This window comes from Bufo gargarizans, chromosome 2 (genome assembly GCF_014858855.1).
Source record: "Bufo gargarizans isolate SCDJY-AF-19 chromosome 2, ASM1485885v1, whole genome shotgun sequence".
NCBI classification, from domain to species: domain Eukaryota; kingdom Metazoa; phylum Chordata; class Amphibia; order Anura; family Bufonidae; genus Bufo; species Bufo gargarizans.
In genome coordinates, this window is record NC_058081.1 from 464,003,115 (window position 1) to 464,030,260 (window position 27,146).

Here is a 27,146-nt window from a genome sequence, read left to right on the forward strand (position 1 = left end):
TCTGCTGACATGAAGCCAGATTGTCTGTTACGGGACCTCTCTGCTCTGCCTGTGTGCTAGGCCTAAATATATGCCAATGGACTGTTGCAGTGGTGGCTGACGTGAAGCCTCATTCTCTGCTATGACATGCAGACTGATTCTCTGCTGACATGAAGCCAGATTGTCTGTTACGGGACCTCTCTGCTCTGCCTGTGTGCTAGGCCTAAATATATGCCAATGGACTGTTGCAGTGGTGGGTGACGTGAAGCCTCATTCTCTGCTATGACATGCAGACTGATTCTCTGCTGACATGAAGACAGATTCTCTGTTACGGGACCTCCCTCCTCTGCCTGGGTGCTGGGCCTAAATATATGCCAATGGACTGTTGCAGTGGTGGCTGACATGAAGCCTGATTCTCTGCTATGACATGCAGACTAATTCTCTGCTGACATGAAGCCAGATTGTCTGTTACGGGACCTCTCTCCTCTGCCTGGGTGCTGGGCCTAAATTTATGACAATGGACTGTTGCAGTGGTGGCTGACGTGAAGCCTGATTCTCTGCTATGACATGCAGACTGATTCTCTGCTGACATGAAGCCAGATTGTCTGTTACGGGACCTCTCTGCTCTGCCTGTGTGCTAGGCCTAAATATATGCCAATGGACTGTTGCAGTGGTGGCTGACGTGAAGCCTCATTCTCTGCTATGACATGCAGACTGATTCTCTGCTGACATGAAGCCAGATTGTCTGTTACGGGACCTCTCTCCTCTGCCTGTGTGTGTGCTGGGCCTAAATATATGCCAATGGACTGTTGCAGTGGTGGCTGACGTGAAGCCTCATTCTCTGCTATGACATGCAGACTAATTCTCTGCTGACATGAAGCCAGATTCTCTGTTACGGGACCTCTCTCCTCTGCCTGGGTGCCGGGGCCTAAATATCTGAGAATGGACTGTTCCAGTGGTGGGTGACGGGAAGCCAGATTCTCTGCTATGGAACCTCTCTCCAATTGATTTTGGTTAATTTTTATTTATTTAATTTTTATTTTAATTCATTTCCCTATCCACATTTGTTTGCAGGGGATTTACCTACATGTTGCTGCCTTTTGCAGCCCTCTAGCTCTTTCCTGGGCTGTTTTACAGCCTTTTTAGTGCCGAAAAGTTCGGGTCCCCATTGACTTCAATGGGGTTCGGGTTCGGGACGAAGTTCGGATCGGGTTCGGATCCCGAACCCGAACATTTCCGGGATGTTCGGCCGAACTTCTCGAACCCGAACATCCAGGTGTTCGCTCAACTCTAGCAGTGACCTCATCAGTGATGAAGTCAACATGCCCTGCAGACGTGATGACATCATCACTTCACCGCTCGAGATTTTTCATCAAGGTGGCCACAACGGCATCTACGCAAGCAAATGGATAAGATGAGTATTTAACCCCTGAAAAACCAAAATTGTAGCATTAGGTACCGCAATCAGTGATGGACATGGCATCTGAGGGGTTCAATGACTGATGGGGAGAATCGCCGTTGCCCATCATTGTGCCAACTACACATAAAGGAATGTGCTTTGTGACAAAGTATTTAGTCACAAATCTAATTTCTTTGTGAAATTTGGTGAAGCACTGAATCAAATTTTTCATAACTTTGCTCATCTCTACCCTGCACAACCCCTTTAAACAGCTAACACAAAAAAAAAATTCCTATTGGCCAACATGTAACTTATGGCTATGACGGATTTGCAAAAAATGTAAAAAAATAATAATTAGATATTAAATAGCAAATGGGTGTTTTTGAAAAATAAATCCTGTATGTGAAACCACTCTTGAAGAAGTTTTGCCAGAAAAGCAATTATCATGTACTGTATCCACAAATCCACAAGATATGATATAACTGTGATCGCTGGAACCTCCAACGCTCACTAGAATGGAAGTGGTGAGTTCCCTGTTCCTCCTAAGGGCTGTTTCACACGAGCGAGTCCATTGCGGGAATCGCGCTCCGCGTGTGAGTGTGATCCTCTGCTCTGGACTTGCAGGAGCGCACGGCATTATCATGATTTATAATGCTATGTGCCTCTGCTTGACCCTATTTCTACAGAATCATACTGACAGCTTTATGTCACACTGATTCTGTGGAAAAAGGCCACGCAGAGACACATAGCATTATAAATCCTGATAATGCCGTGCGCTCCGGCAAGTCCAGAGCAGAGGATCACACTCACACACAGAGCGTGATTCCCGCAATAGATTCGCTCATGTGAAACAGCCCTTACTGCTTGGACATGATGAGCGGTTGTTTGAATGGAGCAGTTAGATAACGGGATTGATGAACACAGTTGAATACAGTATGTACCATATGGTACCTAAACAATTGCATAACCTTGCTGATGTTTTATTTTTCCACTTTTATTTTATATACGGTATAAACCAGGCAATCCTATACAAAAAAGACCTCTTTATAGTACTTACCAGGTCTCGAAGCACATTTGACATATAGGTCTGGAGATTTTTCCAGGGTATACAGAAAATGTTTATAGAATCTCCTACTATTTACAAATGGGTTTTATCACTAAAATAAACCTTTTTATTGTATTATTTGTGTTATTCCAGGGATAATCTATTATCATGTAATACTGATACATACTTACCAGACTTACTATGATATTATGATTTTTTTTTCCTCTATGGTACAGTGGTAATATGGCTTTTTTGAATACACTAATTAGATAGTAACCGAGAAGAACATGAAACTAATAGAGCATCTGCCGTGCTAATTGCACAGTCATCAATATGCTAATCAATGTACTGGGCAGACCTAGTGTCTCTACCACTGTCATCCCACAATGTAAATCAGTTTTCAATTTCCCATTGAGCTATTGCATGTAGCTCATAATCAGCAGATGTACGCCACCATCCCACTTATATCAGTTCCAGCCCAAATTGATTATATTTCACAGAATAGAAAATGCTAAAATATGGGGAAAAATCTGTGTATTTAAGTATCTAAAAATCATAAATTTGGAAGAAATCTCACCATGGGTTGGGGGGGTGCATTCTATCTGGCTAATTGGATGTTCTATCCCATGAGATCAGCCTTTACCCAGTGGAGAATTTGAAATATACCCTACTGGAAAAAATCCTGATGGGCACTGACCATCAGAAGGACAGCTTATAGGGAGTTATTTTGTTCTACTGAGGCAGTATATTGTGTTACACTGTGATATTTGGTTTTGCTTGGGCAGTATATTGTACTGCACTGTGATATTTGGTTTTGCTTGGGCAGTATATTGTACTGCACTGTGGTATTTGGTTTTGCACTATGGGGGAAAAAAGCCTGGCAATCAGGCAATGAAGGGGAAAAAACACCATACTGAAAACATGCTGCAACTGACCCAAAAATCACACATGAAGAGTGAAAAAAATGCCTTTACAAAAATATCTGTGTTGAATATCTATAGACTTCCATGCAATACCTGGAACTGGCATTTTTTGGCCACACAAATGCCAAAGAACTCCACTAAAAACTCAAAACTCTTGTGTGACACCACTCTAAAAAGTGGAAGGTTTTCTAGGCACTGGCTTCTGGAAAATACCTGACCAGGTTCTGAGAAACCCTGAGGTTCCAGGGAGCTGTTGGGAAACATTAGTATAATCATCATTCATATTCATATTTCATTCCAGAGAATTAATCCAGAATTTAAAAGGCCCTGAATACTTTTTTGTGTGTTTGTATTTCAGCTTGACAGTATTAGTAGTTTGATTAATACAGTCAATAAAACCTCTTAGAGTTATCTGTTTGCAACAGTTTTTATGAATAGTAATATGCAAAGTATCCACTGCTAAATATGAAGTGTTGGGCTGTCTGTTTCTGTGTTTATTGGATTTGTTCCATGCACTCATTTTCTATTTTTATGTTTTTTAATGGGGAAATCCCTATTAAAAATCCCTATACCCCAGTAGCCCTATATACCCTAGCAGTTACACACTGTTTATTTTAGTTTTAACTGTGACCTCCAGAGCACCCCACCAACTTAACATTGACCTCCACAGTACTCTGCCTCTTAACTGTGACCTCTACAGTGCCCCACCACCTCCACAACTCCCAGTTAGGATATAAGTGAAGGAGCTGTGAGCTGCTATTGGCTAATATGTGTTATATGATGGTGCCATATTTGCATTATTTGGTAATATCTTAAAGAGGACCTTTCACCGATTGACACTGTGAACTAAGAATACAGACATGGAGAGCGGCGCCCGGGGATCTCACTGCACTTACTAGTATCCCTGAGTGCCGCTCCGTTCTCCTGCTATGCCCTCCGGTATCTCTGGTCACAAAGTTATGGTAGGCGGAGTGTACCCTTGTTCCTTGTTCTTCTGTAGCGCTGGCCAATCGCATTGCAGAGCTCACAGCCTAGGAGAAAATAACCTCTCAGGCTGTGGGCTCTGCGCTGCGATTGGCCAGCGCTAGAGCAGAACAAGGGAAGACTCCGCCTACCATAACTTAGTGACTGAAATCTCTGCCTACTATAACTTAGTGGCCGGGCGCCGCTCTCCATGCCTGTATTCTTAGTTCACAGTGTCATAATTGGTGAAAGGTCCTCTTTAAAGGGGTTGTCCTGGTTCAGATGTGAACCATGCCCATATTTTCACCCATTTTATGCTCATTATGTGCTCCCTTGCCCTGCGCTGGATCGTTCAGGGCAGGGACTTTTTTATTTACAATAATACACTGCTGGGCAGAAGCTTCCACCTAGCAGTGTATTTGGTGACATCACCGGCTCTGATGGGCCGGCTTTAGCTCTGCCCTAGCCATTTTACAGGCTAAGGCAACACTAAAGCCACCCTTTGGTGCCAGTGACATCACTGGGCTCACTGCTGGGCAGAAGCCTCCGCCTGGCAGCCCTAAGGAGAGTCCGTTTCGTCACCGTAACTCAACAAAATGCCTTTGCCCTGCGCGATTCAGCGCAGGGCAAAGGAGAGCATCGAAGCATGAAATGCCTGGGTAAAATTCTGGGTTCAGCTCTGAACCTGGACAATCCCTTTAAGAATGGTATGGTACGTCCTAGAGACCGTTATGAAAACCTTCCCAGACACCCGATGTACCTATGTGCCAAATTTGGTGTCCATCGGTTCGAACGTTTGAATGCCTATTGAGGACAGACCAAAAGACAAAGATTTTTATAATATAGGTAAGTCCTTGATCATTCAGAGTATTTAGTCACTGGTGACCACATGGAATCTGCCTCTATTGTTTTAAATTAGAGGTGGTGTTGCAGTTTATGCAGCCACAGTTTTAGCCCCAACATGTCATTTCTTGATATGGTGTCAAAACGGACACAACTGGAAACTGCAGGGTTTAGCTTCATTCAGTGGAGCTAAACCACAAGCAGGTCCGCAGCATTTACATTGAAAAACTCCAGTAGAAACCAGGAATTCTGAGAGAAAATTGTATGAAAACAGAACACATTAGAAAGAAAATCATTAAGGACTTATTATGGATAACATAAAAAAAATAAAATTAAGCAGTGATTTTCACGGATCACTTGTGCGTTGCTTGAAAATTGCAGCATGTTCTATATTCTGTGTTCTGTGTTTTTCACACAACGCAGGCCCTATAGAAATGGCTGTGTGAAAATCGCAAGCATCCGCATACAAGTGTGGATGCAGTGCGATTTTTCAGGCAAGGTTGCTAGGAGATGATAGGGATGAGCAATCCTAGAGCCCATTTAAGTCTATTCACTGTATTATCTTCCCTTATAGCATTGTTATAAGGGAAAATAATAGCATTCTTAATACAGAATGCTTAGTAAAATGTGCCTTGAGGGGTTAAAAAAATAAATTTTAAAAAATCACCTCATCCACTTGATCGCGCAGGCAGCATTGTCTTCGTTCTTCTTCTTTCAGGACCTGCAAAAGTACCTTTGATGACATAATCACTCTCACCACGTGGTGAGCGCGGTGACTTCAGCTCAGATCCTTCTTAATGAAGATGGAAGATCCTTCTATCTTCATTCAGCAGGACCTGCGCTGATGTCACCACAATCGCAAAACTGACTGCAGTTGCATCCCGCAATGCACCCTGAACGCATTTGGCCTTCACCAGCGATGCCTGTGTGAATGGGGCATTAGAATCACTGCACACTTCACTTATTTGGGCAGTCACAGGGCCAAAACTCACCAAATAACTCAGGTATGAACTCAGCATTACAGGTCGATGTCAGAGCCAAGAAGAGCACTCCTTTTACACCGTCGCCAGCTGATTCCACAAAGATGTTATCAGAACCTGTTCTATTAAACGCTTATACAAGTACAGCCCCACCGATAGAGTGGAGAGGGTGTCAGGGTGAGAGGCCCTTGAGTCATTGGCCCACAAGCAACTTAAGTAGGGAGGAATCATGACTTTAGATGGGAAAAATGACGAATATTCTAAAAACAAATATATAGCACTATATTTTGAATATATACGTTTTTTTCGAATATTCGTAATATTCCAAAACAAATGTATTCATAATATTCTAAAACAAGAATATATAGTGAATATTCGGAAAAAAAATAACGAATGTAGAGCAATCTAACTGGCCCACAATCAAGAAGCAGGGAGGAATCATGTTTTAATTTGGCAATTGAAAAATTTGCAATAAAAATTTGCATTACGAAAATTTGCGATCAACACTACTCCTAAAGTCAAAAATACTGCAGCCTTCTCATTGGCCCACAAGCTAGAAGCAGGGAGAGATCATGTGTACTGATAAAAAAAAAAAAAATCTTGAATATTCTAAATCACGAATATAATCACTATATTCAAAATATTAGCAAATTCTCACAGTGCCTATATTCACGATTGAAATTTGCAATTTGAATATTCGGGATCAACACTATCAACAACCTGGTTACGTTGGGAAAAAGCATTCCAAACAACAATTTCTCTCCAACTGGAGACAAATGCTGTCAAGATTGATGCAATTGCGGTATCGGCTGCTCAGGTTCGGGGGAACCTGCCTGGCATGAACAGGCCTCTAGTAGCTACACGCAATGAGAAGACAAAGTGTCAAGATAGATTTAAGCCCGGAAGTGTCACAAAGTTCATCAAGATACGTCACTAAAGTTTACTGCCTATAACGGCAGCGCTGACCGCAGAAAAAATTTTGTTTTTCGATCAAAATACGTCAATAAAGATTTTACCGCATATAAATGCAGTACTGAACACTGAATAAAATAAGTTTTTCGACCAAAATACATCCCAAAAGGTTTTACCACATATAACTTTGACCAAAAATGTCAATAAAGATTTTAGCACATATGGTGCACAGAGATGGAGAGGGTCTTCGTATTCCCCCCGCACTATACGGACATCTCAGAAATGAACCGTTGCTCCCGACAGCAGCTCCTGGGAAGGTCACGGAGCATCCTGGTCATCTGGTATCTATTCGCCCAGCTGAAGAATTATTTTGAAAGTGTGTAGAAGCCACACAGGGCCTCCACGCTGCAGATTTATCATGTAGACATCATGGAGATTTTACTGCATATAACAGCAGCGCTGACTGCTGAATAAATGTTGTTTTTCAACCGAAATACTTTAACCTCTTACGGACACAGGGCGTACAGGTACACCCTGATGTCCCGGTACTTAAGGACACAGGGCGTACCTGTACGTCCTGTGTAGTTCCGATCACCTCACAGGATCTCTTCTGATTGGCTGCACAGGTGGGCGGGGGGTAACTCCCCCATGCTCTCCTCTCCTCCTCCTCCATTCGGCCGTTGGAGAGAGCAGAGAAAGCAGCCTGCTGCCCGATCTCCAGATCCTGCACTCCCTGTTTTTGATCCTCCACAGTTCCATCTGGCACTAAAAGGTAGGTTAGGGACAGGGTAGGGAAAGGTTTAGTTCAGGCAGGGAGACTTTATGCAAAGTTGAGTTTCTTTGTGTTGCATCATCCTCTTAGGGTGTCTGGGGTCCACAGCACAGCTGTGTGACCCTAGACCACCCAGGGGTGCTGCAGCTTGCCCCCTTGACCCCTCACCCTTTTTTGGGGGCGCAAGCTTTATTTTAATTTTTTGTGTACGCTGACAGTGGCCAGCACTCTTTAGCATCCGGCCACTGTTATTGCATCACCCAGCCCACCGCTGATCAGCTTCGGATGGCTGTTCAGCGAGTTAGAATATTTATTTATTTACATTTTTTAGGGCTTTTTTTTTTTTTTTTAGGTTTTCGGAAAAGTTCGCCCCACACACACGCACATCTAATAAAGATTTACACGCATGGACACACACACGCAGACGCACACTCCCCTATGGCCCGCCGGACGTTCTCGGCTGAGGAGGTATATGCCCTCCTTGCCTCCAAGTCCGAGAGCCCTAGTAAGGACGAGGATGACCCCACGTTCCTTTTGTCATCCGCGTCCCTCTCATCATCCAGCGGAGATGCCACCAGCCGGATCGAGGGGACCCCCATGCTAGGGACCCTGTGGCCCACCCTAGTACGAGCAGCTCTGGGGCACATACTAGTTTTCCAGCTCACCAGGTCAGTTCACCTGAGCCCCCTGCAGCCCGCGATTCCTGATTTTGTTGGACAACCAGTAATCCAGATTTACACAGTGGGCTTTACTGAATACAACTTTTTTAGTCATTTTTTCAGTGACCAACTGGTAAATCTAATGGTGGAGCAGACGAAAACTGTACGCCCAACAGTTTGTCGATCAAAACCAGGGCTCCTTTTTGGTTAGGGCTGGTGGCAGGACTCCGGTCAGTGCAGCTGAGATGAGGACATTTTGGGGCCTTGTGCTGCACATGGGCCTAGTCAGAAAACCTAGTACCAGGCTGTACTGGAGTGGGGACATCCTCTACCAGACCCCACTCTACAGTACGGCCATGACACGCTCCCGGTGTGAGGCCACCTGGAAGTGCCTGCATTATGCAGATAATGCAGCATGTCCTCCCCGAGGTGATCCTGCCTATGACCGCCTGTACAAAATCAGGCCGGTCATCGATCACTTCGGGGCCAAATTTTTGGAGTCCTACGTACCTGGAAGGGAGGTCGCGGTTGATGAGTCTTTCATTGCTTTCAAGGGGAGACTCATTTTCCGCCAGTATGTTCCCTCAAAGCGGGTGAGGTATGGCGTGAAGCTGTACAAACTTTGTGAGAGTACCTTAGGGTACACCAACAAGTTTCGTGTGTACGAGGGGCGAGATTCCCGTATTCAACCCCCAGAATGTCCCCCCACTCTGGGTGTTAGCGGGAAACTTGTGTGGGACCTTATGCACCCACTGCTAGATAAGGGTTACCACCTTTACGTGGATAACTTTTATACTAGTATCCCCTTGGTCAGGTCCCTCACCGCCAGATCCACGTCCGCTTGTGGAACCATATGGAAAAATCAACGCGGCCTCCCTACCCACCCCCTCCAGGTACCCATTCCCGGGGTGAGACCTATGCCCTTACCAGTTGAAACCTGCTGCTGGTCAGATATAAGGACAAGAGGGATGTCCTTGCACTGTCCACAATTCGTGGTAACGGCATCACCCCTGTCCCTGTGCGAGGTACCGCGGCAATGGTCCTCAAGCCCGATTGCATCGTCAACTACAATCGGTATATGGGAGGAGATGATCTCTCTGATCAGGTCCTCAAGCCATATAACACCAAAAAACGCGGACATGGTGCAAAAAAGTTGCGGTCTACTTGGTGCAGGTTGCCATGTACAACTCTTTTGTACTGTTCCAGTGCGCTGGCAACACAGGAAAATTCCTGCAGTTCTATGAGGCAGTCCTCAAGGCCCTGATCTTTTCTGACCGGGAAAGAGCAGGCTGGAGTACCTCGGGAACTGGAGGCGCCCGGATCGTCCCTGGCCAACACTTTCCAGGTGTGGTTCCCCCATACTGGAAAGAAGGTATGGACCCCAAAAAAGTGCAGAGTGTGTCACAGGATGGGGATACGGAAGGACACCACCACACAGTGTGACCCGTGACCCGATCATCCATGCATTGAAGGTTGCTTCAGGGAGTACCACACTTCCATGGAGTACTAAATTTATAATCCCCTTTTCCATTTAGCCACTGACAATCAATAAAAACTATGGTTCTCAGACTTGAGACACCAAAAAAAAAAATTTGTTCAAAAAGTTTTTAAAACTAAAATAATTAAAACAAAAGTATAAAAATTAGGTATCGCCACATCGGTAATAATCTCCTCTATAAAAATACCCCATGACCTCACCCCCAGATTAACATGGTCAAAAAAAATAAAAGTGCAAAAATTTTTTTTATCACCTTACAAAATTAAGTTTACTAGCAAGCGATCAAAAAGTCTTATAGCCCCCAAAATAGTGCCATTAATACCGTCCCCTCATCCCGCAAAAAATTAGCCCTACCTAATACAATCGGCTAAAAAACTACAAAAATAAATTATTTAGATCCGTCCTTCAGCTGTTTTGGCGTGCCGCTGGACCACCGCTCCGTCCCTATTGACTATAATGGGGACGGGGCGGCGCTCCGGTGCAGTACGGCAGTGCACGGCGAAAGCCCGCCGGACTAAAAGTCCTGCATGTCCGACGTTTAAGTCCGGCAGCCTCTGACCGCGAACTGCCGTACTGCGCCGAAGCGCCGCCCCCATCCCCATTATAGTCAATGGGGACGGAGCGGCGGCACGGCGAAACAGCGGAAGGACGTATCCGACAGGGTGAACAGCCTGCCGGATCCGTCGTGCCGCAAGTGTGAAAGTACCCTTAGAGATACCAAATTATTATTTTTTTGTACCATGAAGGATAATATAGTCTAAAACCTAAATAATGTAAAAAAAGTTGACTTATGAGGTATCTCCACGTCGGTAATAATCTCCTCTATAAAAAATACCCCATGACCCAAACCCCCCCCCCCCCCGCCCGGATTAACACGGTCCCAAAAAATATATAAAAACAGTGCCAAAGCAGGTATTTTTGGCACTTTTCCATATCAATATGTTTTTTCCAGTAACAAAGCAAGGGTTAACAACCAAACAAAACTTAATATTTATTACCCATATACTGCAATTTACAGAAACGCCACAATTGTGGTTGCAAACTGCTGTATCACTATAAGGCAGGGCGCAAAAGGAAAGGACCGGCATGGTTTCTGGAAGGCCGATTTTGATGGCCTTTTTTATTGACACCATGTCCCTTTTGAAGCCCCACTGATGCACCCCTAGAGTAGAAACTGCCTAAAAGTGACACCATCTAAGAAACTACACCCCTCAAAACAGATTTTACAAACTTTATTAACCCTTTAGGTGTACCTCAACAGTTAATGGCAAATGAAGATGAAATTTCAGAATTTTTGGTAACCTTACCTCACAAAAATGTAATATAGTGCAACCAAAAATCATATGTACCCTAAAAATAGTCCCAACAAAACCGCCACCTTATCCTGTAGTTTCCAATATGGGGTAACTTTTAGAGAGTTTCTATTCATGGGGTGCATCAGGGGGGGCTTGAAACAGGACACGGTGTAAATAAACAGGTCCATAAAAATCTGCCTTCCAAAAACCACACAGCGCTCCTTTCCCTCTACGCCAAGCTGTGTGGCCGTACAGTAGTGTACGACCAAATATGGGGTGTTTCTGTACACGGCAGAGTCAGGGCAATAAAGATAGTCTTGTTTGGCGGTTAACCCTTGCTTTGTTAGTGGAAAAAATTGGTTAAAATTGAAAATTTGGCAAAAAAATAAAATTCTGAAATGTAATCTCCATTTGCCAATAACTCTTGTGGAGCACCTAAAGGGTTAACATAGCTTGTAACATCAGTTTTGAATACCTTGAGGGGTGTAGTTTCTTAGATGGGGTCACTTTTAGGCCTCTTTCACACAAACGTATGCCATTTTAGTGATTTGCTGTCCGTTTTTCACAGATCAGTTGTTCCGTTTTTTTGTTTCCGTGTCCGTTTCGTATGTGCTAGGAAACATATCCGTATGTTCATCTTATTTTATTTTATTTTTTTAGTTTAGTTATATTAAGTTGGTGTGGGGTGTGGTTCTACGTAGATAGTGTAGGGACTCACAAGACAAAGAGGACCCTTGACGTGGGCTTGTGGGCTGGGGTGAAATTGTTGGCTCAACAAACAATCACAAATCATGTACTGAAGGATGTCCCATGTTTAACCATGTTCATGATTATGTTTTTTTTGTGGTCACTACAATAACCCTCTAATACCTCTCATGTGTATACTTTTTTTCTTACCTATTATAATATGTAGTATATGTAGCCTATAATTGTGTGTTACCATTGTTAAGTTCTTTTTCTTTCTTGGCGCTTGCAGATAACTTATTTGACGCTGTCCAAGGTCCTGCATTTTCTGTGGATACCAGCACTTACAACACTTGCCTATGAATGGCCGCGGGATTGTTCCTTTTGGGGACTATAAACGTATTTTTCAGGATCAACTGGCGGCACCAAAGCTTTTTTCTCTAAATGTTTATCCTTGTTTTGTCAAAAATGTTTTCCATTAAATTTTGCATGGATCATTTTTTTTTTAAAACTACATACATCTTGTGGCCAGTTAGTTGAGCATAGTTGGACTATAAAAGCATGGATCGGGCTACAGTGGATCGCCAGCTGTTGACAAAATGGCAATACCACCGTGGCCCCACAAACTCCAGCTATCAGCGTACAACAGGCCATGGTGGTAGTTGAGATTTTTCCGACAGCTGTAGAGGCACAGCTTGGCCATCCCTGTAGAAACGTATGCACCCTGGCCTATTTGTCGGTATGTGTATGAATGTCGAAAACACATAGTTTCTATCTGCTATGTTTGCCTGCCAATAAACCCAAAACATGTATGCAATAATGGAAAATATGTGAAATATATTAAGACATGTGAGACTTTTAACTTGTTTCTAATAATTTTTATGCAACATCACAAAATGTTAAACACAAACAATGGCTTAATATTCAGCCAACATAACCAAAACAAAAAGTTAGCATAAAATACAGATTATATGTTGAATAGGTCACGTGTATAAGGACCCAGTCAGTCCCTGTGTATGAGGGTCAGACCCTCTACTTTGGTGTGGGTAAGTTGTTGGGCTTCCATGAACATTTTGCCAGGGAATTATTGGTGGCTCCTGAGAAAATAGTGGCTGCGAAGCAGAGCTGGGGCGAGGATGAGGCTGTGGCATGCTGGGGCCAGTTTGGGTTTGGGGCTGGAAAGTAAAGACTCGATTTTTAAAATTATCTATGCAGCAGACCAACTCATGTGGATCCACATTGGTTTGTAAAATGGTAGCCACAGAGGTCATTATATCAGCAAATAGAATTTGCTTATATAATGGCAAATGTTTTATTAGATGAGCAAAGCCACTCAAGATTCTTTCTTCGTGTCCTTCCTGATGTTTTTTTTTGTAAGATATTCCAACACCTGGGTCTGAACCAATGTTTGGGTATTTGCAGCCGCATCGGGAGTTCGTAGTTGCCTGCCTTCTCCTCCTCACCGGTCTTCTTCTGCCCTCGGGGCTGGAGACCTGTGGTGCAGAAGGTCCCTCCTGAGGCGACGATTCCTCCATCTTTTGCTGCTGCTGCTGCTCAATCCCACACTGGGGATCCTCTGGATGAGGGGATCCTGCCCAGCCACTGGCGGCTCTGAATCACTGCTGGTGAAACCAGGATCCCTCTGTTGGTCCAGGCTGTCCACGGTCCTGTAGTACCAAATATCAAAATTGTTAGAGTATTCAAACACCAGACATATAATTACATTTTATGAAAACATATACAGGAAATAAAAGTATTTATATTTTACTCACGGCCGAAGATCCAGCACAGGCTTCAGAAAGCTCAGTTGAGGGTGTATACATATGGCTTTTTCTGCAGCGCACCCTCACCACTATGTAAAGTGGCCTGCACCATTTCACGGCAAAACTGGTCCCTGCAGGACTGCCATCTGGTTTTGACACGTTGTACTGCATAAAAACAAAATTAAATACAAAAAAATTAATATAAAAAAGGAATTTTTAAAAACACACATCAAACTATATGGTTCAATACAAACACTACATCCATCGGCTGTGACCACACTTTAGCATTGTACTCGATAATAAATCACACACAATTAAAATATACTTCAAGTGTTCCCAGACACAATATAGGCAGCCATGTTTATTTTATAAATACTCGCAACACATGGCCACTACTGCTGCCTAGCAGGGTTGTTCGAAACTAGGGAAACGTCACAGGGCCCAAACGTAGTGCTACAGACGTATATGTGTTATTATTAATAACATTATGCACAGTCACTATGGGGTTAAAAAATATATACAATGCATTTGAAAAGGTGGCGTTCTTAATACAGATTGCAACTCGTTCATATTCCTACGTCATCATAGCGGACTTTCATTACCAACAGAATTCATACTTCCTTTCTAGACATTCAGATAAATACACTGCATCTAAATAATAAGTTATTATAGAGAATAACACACTTTTATTAAATACACAAGGAAATACACATACACATGGGTAGGCTTACCTAATTTTTTCCGTTTGGCGGGATTGGCCCTCTCCCAATGTCTGGCAAACATTTCCTGGGTTACCTCCTCCCAGCCACGATCCTTTAGGAATTTGTCGTGGTAGCTGTCTGTCCGGGTGTCCCATAGCTGGGGCCTCTCCTTAATTAAACTCTGCAGCTTGGCCACATCCATGTTTGGCAGCCTTTCCTGACAAGAAAAACTGGTTTGAGCAGGTTTCAGTACCTGCACATGTGCTCTGATAAAGTTGATAAACACAAAACACATGGCTAGGTGGGCAGGGCATAGCATACGGATCCGCAAAATACGGAACACATACGGATGGTCTTCCGTATGCATTCCGTATTATACGGACCCATTGACTTTAATGGAGCCGTGGAACGTGATTTACGACTAAATATAGGACATGTTATATCTTTCAACGGAACGGAAAAATTTAAAAACGGAAACGGAATGCATGCGGAGTAAATTCCGTTTTTTTGGCGGAACCATTGAAATGAATGGTTCCGTATACGGACCGTATATGGAACGCTAGAAATGGACCGCAAAACGAAAAAAAAAACGTTTGTGTGAAAGAGGCCTTAGGGAGTTTCTACTCCAGGGGTGCATTTTTTAACCGGCCTACTAGGTATAGCAGTGGTACTATACACCCAAAAATTGCTGAATTTCACCTGAAAATATAAATGACAAAGTATTGAAATGATATAAAATAAAACACGTACAAAAAAAAAATTTGATTTATGAGGTGGAGTTCCATATGGAGTAGGAGTTTGAGGAGGAGGTGGACGTAGTGGAGTAGGTGGAAGCGGCGGTGGAGGAGGATGAGATAGCCAACACAGGTTTTTGGTTTTAATTTAATTTTGTAAAATTAAGGTATACTTCGAAAGAGTGTGAAATATCCAAAATACAAACATGAGAAATTGCAATGCAGTATAACAATGGCTGGTTAGTGCCGGTATACATGTCTATTCTGCACAAGGTACAGACAAGTCCTGAGGGATCCATGCCTGGTTCATGTTAATGAACATGAGCTTGTCCACATTGGCTGTGGACAGGCGGCTGTGCTTGTCAGTGATGACGCCCACTGCCGTGCTAAACACACGTTCAGATAATACACTGGCTGCAGGGTAGGCCAGCACCTCCAAGGCATAAAGTGCAACCTCAGGCCATGTGCCCAATTTGGAGACCCAGATGTTGAAGGGGGCAGACACATCATTCAGTATGTGTAGGGATGTCCACATATACTGCTCCACCATGTTGGTGAAATGCGGCCTCCTGCTAAGAAGTTCCATATCCCTGCCTTCTGAGGTGCTGGCGGTGCCCCAGCTGTGTTAGCAACCTTTTCCTCATCCTCTGCCTTCGCCTTATGCTTCCACTGTGCCTCCGATGTCAGGTGGGAATGCCACCAGCAGCGCATCTACCAGCGTGTGCTTGTACTCGCGCATCTTATGATCACGCTCCAGTGACGGAATTAAGGACTGTACATTGTCCTTGAAACGGGGATCCAGCAGTGTGGCCACCCAGAACAGCACCACTTCACCACCAATGACTGGGCCTCCATGCAAGACCATGCGCCAGGCAAGGGATGTGCGTCAAACCGGCTAGTCCCAGAGCTGCTATGAGATTTTGCCCATTATCGCACACCACCGGGCCGGGCTTGAGGCTGACTGGCACAAACCACTCATCTGTCTGTTGTTCAAGGCCCGTCCACAGCTCCTGCGCGGTGTGGGGTTTGTCCCCCAAACAGATAAGTTTTAAAATTGCCTGCTGTTTACCCCTGGCTGTGCTGAAGTTGGTGGTGAAGGTGTTACGCTGACCGGATGAGGAGCTGGTAGAGGATGAGGAAGCAGAGTAGGAGGAGGAAGCAATAGGAGGCAAACTGAAGCGACCTGCAATCCTCGGTGGTGGAAGGACATGCGCCAAACTGCTATCCGCCTCAGGCCCAGCCGCCACTGGTTTTACTGACCGTGCTTACTGGTTCACGTATCCGTAGTCAGGTGCACCTTGCCACAGATGGCGTTGCGCAGTGCACACTTGATTTTGTCCCCTACTTGTTGTGAAGGGAAGGGATGGCTCGCCTTGAAAAGTAGTAGCAGCGGGGCACAACGTACTGTGGGACAGCCACCAGCATAAGGCCTTTAAAACTATCTGTCTCCACCAGACGGAATGACAGCATTTCAAAGGCCAGTAATTTAGAGATGCTGGCATTTAGGGCTAGGGATCGCAGGTGGGTAGGGGGGTACTTCCTCTCCAGCGTTTTGGGATATGGAGAGTTGAACTCTTCCGTGGGACATTGTGGAGTTGCTTGGTGACCCAGGTGTTGGTGTTGCTGGCAGATCCTCTGTTTGCGGGGTGGCAGGTGGCACAGTCACTCCAGAGGTGGATGAAGAGGCTGCGACTACAGCAGAAGAGGAAGCAGGAGATGCCAGAGACATTTCTTGGTTTTTGAGGTGTCTACTCCACTGCACCTCGTGATTTGCACTTAAATGCATTGTCATGCAGGTTATGCTCAGGTTGAGAACGTTTATGCCTCGCTTCAGGCTCTGATTGCACAGCGTGCAAACGACTCGTGTCTTGTCGTCAGCACATTATCTGAAGAACTGCCACACCAGGGAACTCCTTGGAGCTGGCTTTGGTGTGCCCGGTCACTTGCTGCGGTGGGCAGCAGGAGGCGTACTGTCTAGAAGACGGCCGCTCCGCTTTTGCACCCTGCTCCCTCTTCTGCTGTGCTGGTGGCTCTGTGCGACCACCACCTCTTCCTCTGAACTAGATAGGTCACTCGCATGACCTTGATTCCATGTGGGGTCGAGGACCTCATCGTCCTTCACATCATTTTCCACCCAGTCTTCACCCCTGCCTTCCTTGTCGGTCTGCACACTTTTGAAAGCCCCAGCAGTTGGCACCTATGTTTTCATCACCCAAGACATGCTGCGATGGTCCTCCCATGTACTCATCTTGAAAGATAAGTGGTTGGGCATCGGTACACTCATTCTCTTCCACTTCTGGGGCAGGGATAGGTGGATGGCCCTGGGAAACCCTGAGTCATCAAAAAGCAGAAGGGACTGCTGCATGACTTGGACCTCAGACTGCTTGGCTGATTTGCAAGGGGGTGAGGTGAAAGACTGATGGACATCGGCTGCAGGTGCCAGCTGTAGTCTTTAAGCAGGAGACTGGGTGGGAGACAATGTGAAGGTACTGGATCCACTGTCAGCAACCCACTCTACTATTGCCTGTACTTGTTCAGGACTCACCATTCGTAGAACAGCATTAGGCCCGACCAAATACCGCTGCAGGTTTTGTCACCTACTCACACCTGAGGAAGGGGTTTCACTTGTGAGAATAGCTGGCACAGATCGACCACATCCTCTCCCTGCAACAGGAGCTCCACCAGCAGCACCACGACCAGGGCCACGTCCCTTATTTGACGCTCTCCTCATATTTTTCGAATTTCGAACAACAGTATGTAAAGGGTGTATCTCACACGGTCTGAACCAATGTAGGCCTGAATTAAATATTTATTTGCCCAAAATGGCTGTATTTCAAATGGATGTATTTCAAATTCCTGAATCAAACCCCTGTATGTAGAGGGGGTATCTCTTAGGGCCTGAACCAGTGTAGGCCTGAATTTAATATTGGTGCACCTAATGGCAGTATTTAAAATCTCTGAATGTAACTCAAATGTATTAAGGGTGTATCTCACAATGACATCTGCATCATAGGCTGCCAACTAAATTTTTTGTGCCCAAATGAGTGTTTGTTTAACAACTGAATTTGACAGCAGGAAATAAGCCTGTAATTTCACACGTTCTGATGCTGCAAGGCCTGAAAACTGTGTGGGGTTTTTGCAAAAAAGTGTGTTTTTCAAACCCCAGAAAATGATGGGTGTATTTCTAGCATAAATTGCACACTGACTAATGAAGATGTTGTAGATTGCCAAAAAAGTGTTTTTTTTGGTAACAGAATATCAAAGCTGTATATATTAAACTTGAATTTAACACTTGCAGATCTGGAAAATACTGTTTTTTGACAAAAAAGTGTGTTTTTCAAACCACAGAAAATGATGGGTGTATTTCAAGCTTAAATTGCACACTGACTAATCAAGATGTTGTAGTTTGCCCAAAACAAATGGTGATTTGCAATGTCCCAAAAGCTCAGATGCAGTTCTGGTGCACTGAGCTTGCATAAAATGATCGCCCACCTAACTAACAGAATTATAAGTGTTTTTTTTTTTGTTTTTTTTGGTCAATGGCCTCAGGGCAGGGCAAAATGATTGTGCCCTGCACCCACACAACTATTTCTCTGTAGATCGCTGAGTTAAATTCTCTCCTATTCTCTCTCTGAAATCAGCAGCATCCTCTCCCTACACTTATATAGAGCCTGGGTCACATGCTGCTCTGGCCAATCACAGCCATGCCATTGGTAGTCATGGCTGTGATGGCTTCTAAGGTCAGACAGTTAACCCTTGTTGATTGGATGCTCTGCAGCCTTTCAAAAAGCGGCAAGAAAACACCGAACCTGAACCCAAACTTTTACGGAAATGTTTGGGTCCAAAAATCCTTAAGTTCGGTTTGATACCACTGTTCCTAGCGCTTTATGACGTCTCTCCCTGAACTAAGATGCTGTGATATGATACCTCCCTATACTTTCCCTGCACTTATACATTTATTTATTTTTTCACAATCAGGTTTTTCCAATTGCTGTCCCTAGTGCCTTCTCACGTCTGTCTCTGCACACAAAATGCTTGACTCTAAGATGGCCGCTGTATTTATAGGGCTGTGACATCACAGGGCTGGCTGGCTACTGATTGACGAGGTGTGGGAGGGAACACCACACAAAACACAAGAGAGGGGGGGGAGGTATCTAGCCTAGAAGCTAGGGAGAGGAAAAGGGTCACCATCTAATGAATCCTAACCCTAGCCCTGACTTCTAACTGAATGAACTGACCTCAATGGTAGGACCGCTCATTCACTGGATCCTAAAGCTTGACTACTCTGTAATGCCCTGAGTTAGTGATAGGACCCAAAGACGACCCGTTCCTTAAGCTAAAGGAACAGGGGTCTTGACACAGACCAGATACCAGAAGGCAGGGGAAACAACACAAAAAAAATACAAAGAAACGAGACACTTAACTCCTGAAGTAGAAGAAAGAGCAGGAACACCAGAGGAGACAACACACACCAGCTCTTCCACTTGCAAATTAAACTATATACCGCAAGGAGTGAAGGGAGTAGCCAGACTTATATATTAATGACCTTTATGCTGCACCTGACTAGAGGTGTGGTCATTACCATCAACAACAAAGTAAAATGACCGTATTTTTCGCCCTATAAGACGCACCGGCCTATAAGACGCACCTAGGTTTTTGAGGAGGAAAATAAGAAAAAAACATTTTTTTTTACCAAAAAGTGTGCTTTTGGTGGGTTTTGAATTAATGGTGGTCTGTGCATGACACTATTATGGGGGATCTGTGGATGATGCACTGTCATGTGGGGTATCTGTGGATGGCGCTGTTATGGGGGATCTGTGGATGGCGCTGTTATGGGGGATCTGTGGATGGCGCTGTTATGGGGGATCCGTGGATGGCGCTGTTATGGGGGATCTGGGGATGGCGCTGTTATGGGGGATCTGGGGATGGCGCTGTTATGGGGGATCTGTGGATGGCGCTGTTATGTGGGATCTGTGGATGGCGCTGTTATGGGGGATCTGTGGATGGCACTGTTATTGGGGATCTGTAGATGGCACTGTTATTGGGGATCTGTGGATGGCACTGTTATGGGGGATCTGTGGATGGTACTGCTATGGGGTGGGAGATCTGTGGATGGCATTGTTATGGGGTGGGGGATCTGTTATGGAGGGATCTGTGGATGACACTGCTATATGTCATCCTCAGATCCCCCTCATAACAGTGTCCCCCAATACACCGGCCCTCTGCTCACCAAAGTATTTATAAACATGAATCCTTATCCTGTTATTCAGTTTAACTAACGCTGCGCTCTCCCATGTTCCCCTGTATCCCCACAGCACTTACAAACAAGCTTCAATAGCAGGCAGAGCGGACGGCAGCCGTAACGTCACTCACTGATGTTGTGCGTCTGCTCCGCCTGCTTCATTCATAAAGTGGACAGAGCAGGCGCTCAACGTCAGTGAGTGACGTTACTGCTGCCGTCCGCTCTGCCTGCTATTGAAGCTTGTTTGTAAGTGCTTTGGGGATACAGGGGAACATGGGAGAGCGCAGCGTTAGTTAAACTGAATAACAGGATAAGGATTCATTTTTATAAATACTGCGGTGAGCGGCTGGGCCCGGTGTAAGAGTACAGTGACTGCATCGGGCCCCGCCTCTAGTTCCGAACTCCAGCCCCTCCTCTCTCCTGGCTCATACATCGCAGTCTGCGATGCTGCAGCATCGCACACTGCGATGTAAAATAGAAGCATTCGCCCCATAAGACGCAGGGACATCCCCCCCCCCCCCCCCACTTTTGGGGGGGAAAAGTGCGTCTTATGGGCGAAAAATACGGTAAAAGAGGCTGTCAGATGACATCACGTGCAGACAGCCTCTCCGACCTTCTGATACCTAGCCTGGGAGTGACCGTGACTATGGGTCAGCCCGCCTTCCCAGAGTTCCTTGCCCCATGTCCTCCCACGTGTAGCCACCATTTTATGAAAACTTGTGATTCGTTACCACGAAGCGCGAGGATATTTGCATTTGTAGCAAATCAAAATTTTCTCAAAATTCGGATTGAATTACACTTTATCTGATTCGATTTGCTCATCTCTAGTTATTACCACATAAAGTGACACATGTCAGATTTGCAAAAAATGGCCTGGGCAAGAGGGCAAAAACTGGGCTGGGATAGAAGGGGTAAAAAAAAAATTATCACACATTTTCATTAGTTGCTTTTTTAAGATTTGTTTGTGGCATTTTTTATATAATTTTATTTTATTTTTTTTAAATACTGAAAATGTGATTTTTAAAATCATAGAAGAAAAAAGTATGTGCTAAGGATTCTTAAAAAAATATGGGATATTTATTTGTGCCAGATTTGTTACATAAATTTCTGTGAAATAATTAATTCATATTCAATATGCTGTTTTGGTGATAAACTCATGGATTTCAGCAAATCCTATTCAGATAAACGGGCAGTCCTAGAAATGTCTGCAAATAAATTTGGCATAATAAGTTGTGTGAATTTACTCTCTTAATTCTACCTGAATTTCTGACAGAGGTTATGTCCACCAGGCTTTCAGGTAGTACATGGTGATATCTGATGGAGCAGAAGGGGATTTACCAGGTAAGTAATGGTTCTTTAGTTATTCTATCACATTCCTTTCCTTTATCCAAGTTTTCTTTATGATGTAAAACTCCTTTAAAAGGGTCGTACAGGATTTTATTATTGATGGCCTATCATTAGGATAGACCAGGGGTAGGCAACCTCCGGCTCCCAGCTGTTGTGAAACTACAACTCTCAGTATGCATACTTGTTCTGCTCTTCTAAGAACTCTCATAGAAATTAATGGGGCATGCTGGAAATTGTAGTTTCACAACAGCTGGGAGCCAGAGGTTGCCTACCCCTGGGATAGACTATCAGTATCTAATAGGTGAGGGTCCAACATGATCAGCAGTATTACTGTAACTCTGGTGCTGGTAGCAGGGTCCAGATCTACACAGTTCTATCAATACAAAAAAATCGGGACAACCCCTTTAAAGGGAACCTGTCATCTGGATTTTGTGTATAGAGCTGAGGACTTGGTCTGCTAGATGGCTGCTAGCACATCCGCAATACCCAGTCCCCATAGCTCTGTGTGCTTTTATTGTGTATAAAAAACGATTTGATACATATGCAAATTAACCTGAGACGAGTCAGAGCTTGAAAATATGACTCTTCTCTGGTCACACAAGTAAGATATGACTCTTTTATGTTCATTTGCATATGTATCACATCAGGTTTTTTACACAATAAAAGCACACAGAGCTATGGGGACTGGGGATTGCGGATGTGCTAGTGGCCATCTAGTAACCCATGTCCTCAGCTCTATACCCAAAATCCCGGTGACAGGTTCCCTTTAAGAGAGAATAATATGCCACAATAATTTATGAACAATGAGACTAAATTTTGTTTTTGACAACACAGTTACCAAGCTATGTCAGGAAAACTGGAACACATTTCTCAGTATGATTTAGACCATTTTCTATGCCTAAGGCTACTTTCACACTAGCGTTTACATTTTCCGGTATAGATATACAGCAGAGGCTTTCAATACCAGAGAAAAAACACTTCCGTTTTGTCCTCATTCATTGTCAATGGGGACAAAACTGAACAGAACAGAAGAAAATGCTCCAAAATGGATTCTGTTCCGTTTGTTTGCGTTCCTATACTGGCATGACCCACAATGCAAATCAATGGGGACGGATCCGTTTTCTCAGACACAATAGAAAACCGATCTGCCCCCCATTGACTTTCAATGGAGTTCATGACGGATCCGTCTTGGGTATGTTAAAGATAATACAACCGGATCCGTTCATAACAGATGCAGGCGGTTGTATTATCAGTATCTAAAGTGTTTTTGCTGAACCCTGCCGGATCAGGCAAAAACGCAAGTGTGAAAGTAGCCTAAACCAGGTGTAGAAAATGATAAATGAGATGCCCCTGCCGGCCCACCCCCTTCCCCAACCACCCCCTTTTTTAGATCTGGTTTAAGTTGGAAGACGTTGCAGATTGGGGAGCAAATATCCTTTGTGCCGCAATCTACAACCGATATATCCCAAAAACATAGCATATAGCTGTTTGTAACTGACCTCCGGTGTTCGTATAGCAATGTATGTGGTGATTTTACAAAAATTGTAGCAAAAACTGAAACACAGTATGATATGTGTTGCTTTATTATTCTTCATTTTTTCCTAACATGTCTGAGCAGGCCAGAACTACAGTGGAAGGTTACCTACTGTAATGGCATGCAGGCACAGAGGATTTTTGCAGGCAGCTGAAAATAAATAGTTTGTCAGGATGAAAATAAAATCTCAATATAAATTGAGTATAAGTAACAGGTAAATGCCTGAAATTGCATCTGTTTACTCAATACAAGAATCCGAATTACCCACCTCCCAGTCCTGGTCTTAAGCGGTTATCATAGCCATCTAGCAGACGATCAAGGATCCTTGTGAACACTGTGGTATTGTCTTTAATCTCATCCTCTAAGCTTTGTCCACAGCTGAAATTACAGGACATTGAAAAATATATATTATTAAGCATTGAGCTGAATACAATACTGCCATCAGTAATCTACTTATCCTTACTCATGCTGATTCAGAGCCACAAAATCTCTTCTATTCAGCCAGATTGTCATTCCAAAGCAATTATGGCTAAAGATGGACCTCTGACTTACTCAGCTTTTTAATCAATGTATCACTCAATCCTTAAGGCCTATTGCACACGAACGTGCCAGTGCTGTGGACCGCATATGCAGATCCGCAATACGGGACAGAACCACTATAGTGTGCTTCCGTGGGGTTTTGTGCTGTACTTCCGTTCCGCAAAAAGATAGAACATGTCCTATCTTTTTGCGGAATGGAAGATTGCAGACCCATTAAAGTGAATGGGTCCGCGATCCACTGCGGTGTTCGTGCATTGCGGCCTGCAGCAGAGCCACGGGGCGCACACGTTCGTCTGCAGGAGGTCTAATACTGTGAATCACACGGAAAGGAAACGACTGCCGATCCAAATAAGGAGCATGGTGGGCTCATATGTTCATGCTTTCTGGACAGTTCTATGTAATACATGCAGAAGGTCAGGTTACATGTTCTTAGAACGGCTTTAGCTTAATTATCTCAATAAGTACAAGTTGGAGAGAATATTTGTTACATAGATGGACATCCTCAGGTGTAAAATACTGTAACATTTTCACTTTATTATATACATTGTATTCAGTCTATAAGGAAATAGCCCTAGAGCCAACCCATAGCAAAAACTATGGCCTCCTTCACACGAGCGTTACGTAATGGCTCCGGATGCATTCAGGGAAACTCACACCATTTTGCAAGCAAGTTCAGTCAGTTTTGTCTGCAATTGTGTTTTTTCTGCGCGGGTGCAATGTGTTTTGATGTGTTTTTCAGGCAAGTGATAAAAAAACGGAAGGTTTACAAACAACATCTCCTAGCAACCAACAGTGAAAAACGCATTGCATCTGCACTTGCTTCCGGATGCAATGTGTTTTTCACTGAAGCCCCATTCACTTCTGTGGGGACAGGGATGCATGAAAAACGCAGATTATGGCCGAATGCACACGGCTGTGTTCCGCGGCCGAGAGCGGTCGGTGGTATGCCGGGCTGGATTCCTGTTCAGAGCAGGAGCACACGGCGTCATTGGTTGCTATGACGGAGTGCGCTTCCTGCTGCCGCCGCACTACAGTAATACACTATACGAGTGTATGACTGTAGTGCAGCAGCGGCATGAAGCGCACGGCGTCATAGCAACCAATGACGCCGTGCGCTCCTGCTCTGAACAGGAATCCAGCCCGGCATACCACCGACCGCTCTCGGCTGCGGAACACGGCCGTGTGCATTTGGCCTATAGAACATGCTGCATTTTTCGCGCAATGCAGAAGTGATGCGTGAAAAAAAAACTCCCATGTACTCAGACCATTGAAATGAATGGGTCAGGATTCAGTGCGGGTGCTATGCGTTCACGTCACGCATTGGCACCTGCGCAGAAACCTAGCTTGTATGAAAGGGGCATATATCATTTAACAATACATTGGAGCATGATCTTATCTGTAGCATTAGCATAATCAGCTGAATCAGACAGTAAAGACCTGTCATAAAGTATGTATTGTCTTTGCTATACAAAAATTGTATGAGGTTTTTTTGTGTAGAAAGTGCCTCTTGTGCATATAGACTGTGTCTGATATATTTTAGCCTCATTCAGTTGAATGTGGTTGAGCTGCAATATCTGGCTCAGTAGATTTTACAGAATTTTTTGACATTTCTGGAAGGAAAAGACCCTATTTCTCATACAAGGAACCCTTTTCTAATTTAATAAACCCTCTGTAAAATGTAAGTCTTTAAAGATAAAAAGAATATAACATGTATAGATTTAAGAATGTAGGTTTATTATTCATTTTTCTGAAACTTCTCAGGAAATACCCTTTAACCTCTTAAGGACACAGGGCGTATAGGTACATCCTGTGTATTTCCGATCACCACCGCACAGGCACCTTAGGTCAATGAGTTTCGGCGATCGCCGCAAACCGCAGGTCAATTCAGCTGGCTTTTACGGGATGTCACGGCGGTGATTGGAGATGCCATCGGTTCCCCGTGCAGCTGTAAGGGGGATCCGATGGCATGGAAGGCAGCACAATGCCTTCCTTAGGCATCGGCGCTGCCTTCCAGTGACGAGCCTGTGAGATCCAGCCCCCTGGATCTCATAGGCAGGAAGCTGTATGAGTAATACACACAGTATTACTTATACAGCCAATGCATTCCAATAAAGAAGTATTGGAATGCATTTTAAAGGGGATCAGACCCCAAAAGTTGAAGTCCCAAAGTGGGACAAAAAAAAAAGTGAACAAAAAAAGTTGAAAAATAAAGTTTTCCTCCAAAAAAGTTTAAAGTAAAAAAAGTCATTTCCCCCAAATAAAGTAAAAAAAATAGGGAAAAAATAGGGAAAAAGAAATATTGACATATTAGGTATTGCCACATCCGTACCGACCGGCTCTATAAAAACGACATCATATCACATGACCTAACCCCTCAGATGAACACCATAAAAAAAATAACAATTAAAACTGCTGAATAAACCATTTTTTTGTCACTTTACATCACAAAAAGTACAACAGCAAGCGATCAAAAAAGTGTATGCCCACCAAAATAGTACTAATCTAACCGTCACCTCATCCCGCAAAAAATGAGTGATTATTAGTACTGAGCGAATTTAAGCCAAATGAATTGTCTTCAACACGAATTTCAGAAAAAAATGATTTGTGGTGAAGACTAATTTCCTCCTGCTTCTTGGTAACAAATCTATTTTTCCTTCCTGACATGGCGTCAAATACGCACCTCATCCATTTTCTCATGGAGAAGCCATTGCAACCATCTTGATTGAAGATGCCATGCCAAATGTCATTCATTATGTCACCGCATCCGGCCAGTGCAGTGTCTTCAATCAAAATTGTACTGACGTCTTTTCGCAACCAAATAGATTAGTGATGACAAAGGCATCTGAGGGGTTCAATGACCCAAGGTGGCGTGATCGCTGTTCTCCGTCATTGTGCCTGCTACATACAAAGAAATGCAGTTCTTGACAAAGTAATTTGTCATGAATCAAATTTCTTTGTGAAATTTGAAGCAGGTGAATCTAATTTTTCATAACTTCGCTTATCACTGGTGGTTATCCTCCTGAAGCACAATGCTCATAAGGCTATTCTCATGAATCCTGTGAATAGTGATAACAACAATCTATGGTGTAACTGATGGCAAAATGTATTTGTTATCTTCATATTCACTCGCATCCCGACACTGTACTCTTACAAACCAGCAGTTAAATGCATTGAGAGGACTCCTGCTGATTTTTTCAGAGCACAGCATTGGAACGCAAGTGAATATTTACATAAAAATGGCATAGCCAGACGAGGCATCACATAAACTATATATATTAACAAGTGCAAATCCACTATTTACTAGTTAAAAGGCAAATTCACTTTCTTTTAAAA

At 44.0% G+C, this 27,146-nt stretch overlaps 1 protein-coding gene across 1 annotated transcript in view; it reads right to left on the minus strand.

The window, feature by feature from the left end:
- Nucleotides 1-25,450, minus strand: part of GABRA1 (gamma-aminobutyric acid type A receptor subunit alpha1) — a 210,496-nt gene extending 185,046 nt beyond the window's left edge. The window contains 2 exon segments of the mRNA XM_044277434.1: nt 23,542-23,651; nt 25,383-25,450. Of these exon segments, the coding sequence (XP_044133369.1) occupies nt 23,542-23,651; nt 25,383-25,450 (178 nt within the window).
- Nucleotides 25,451-27,146: the final 1,696 nt, after the last annotated feature.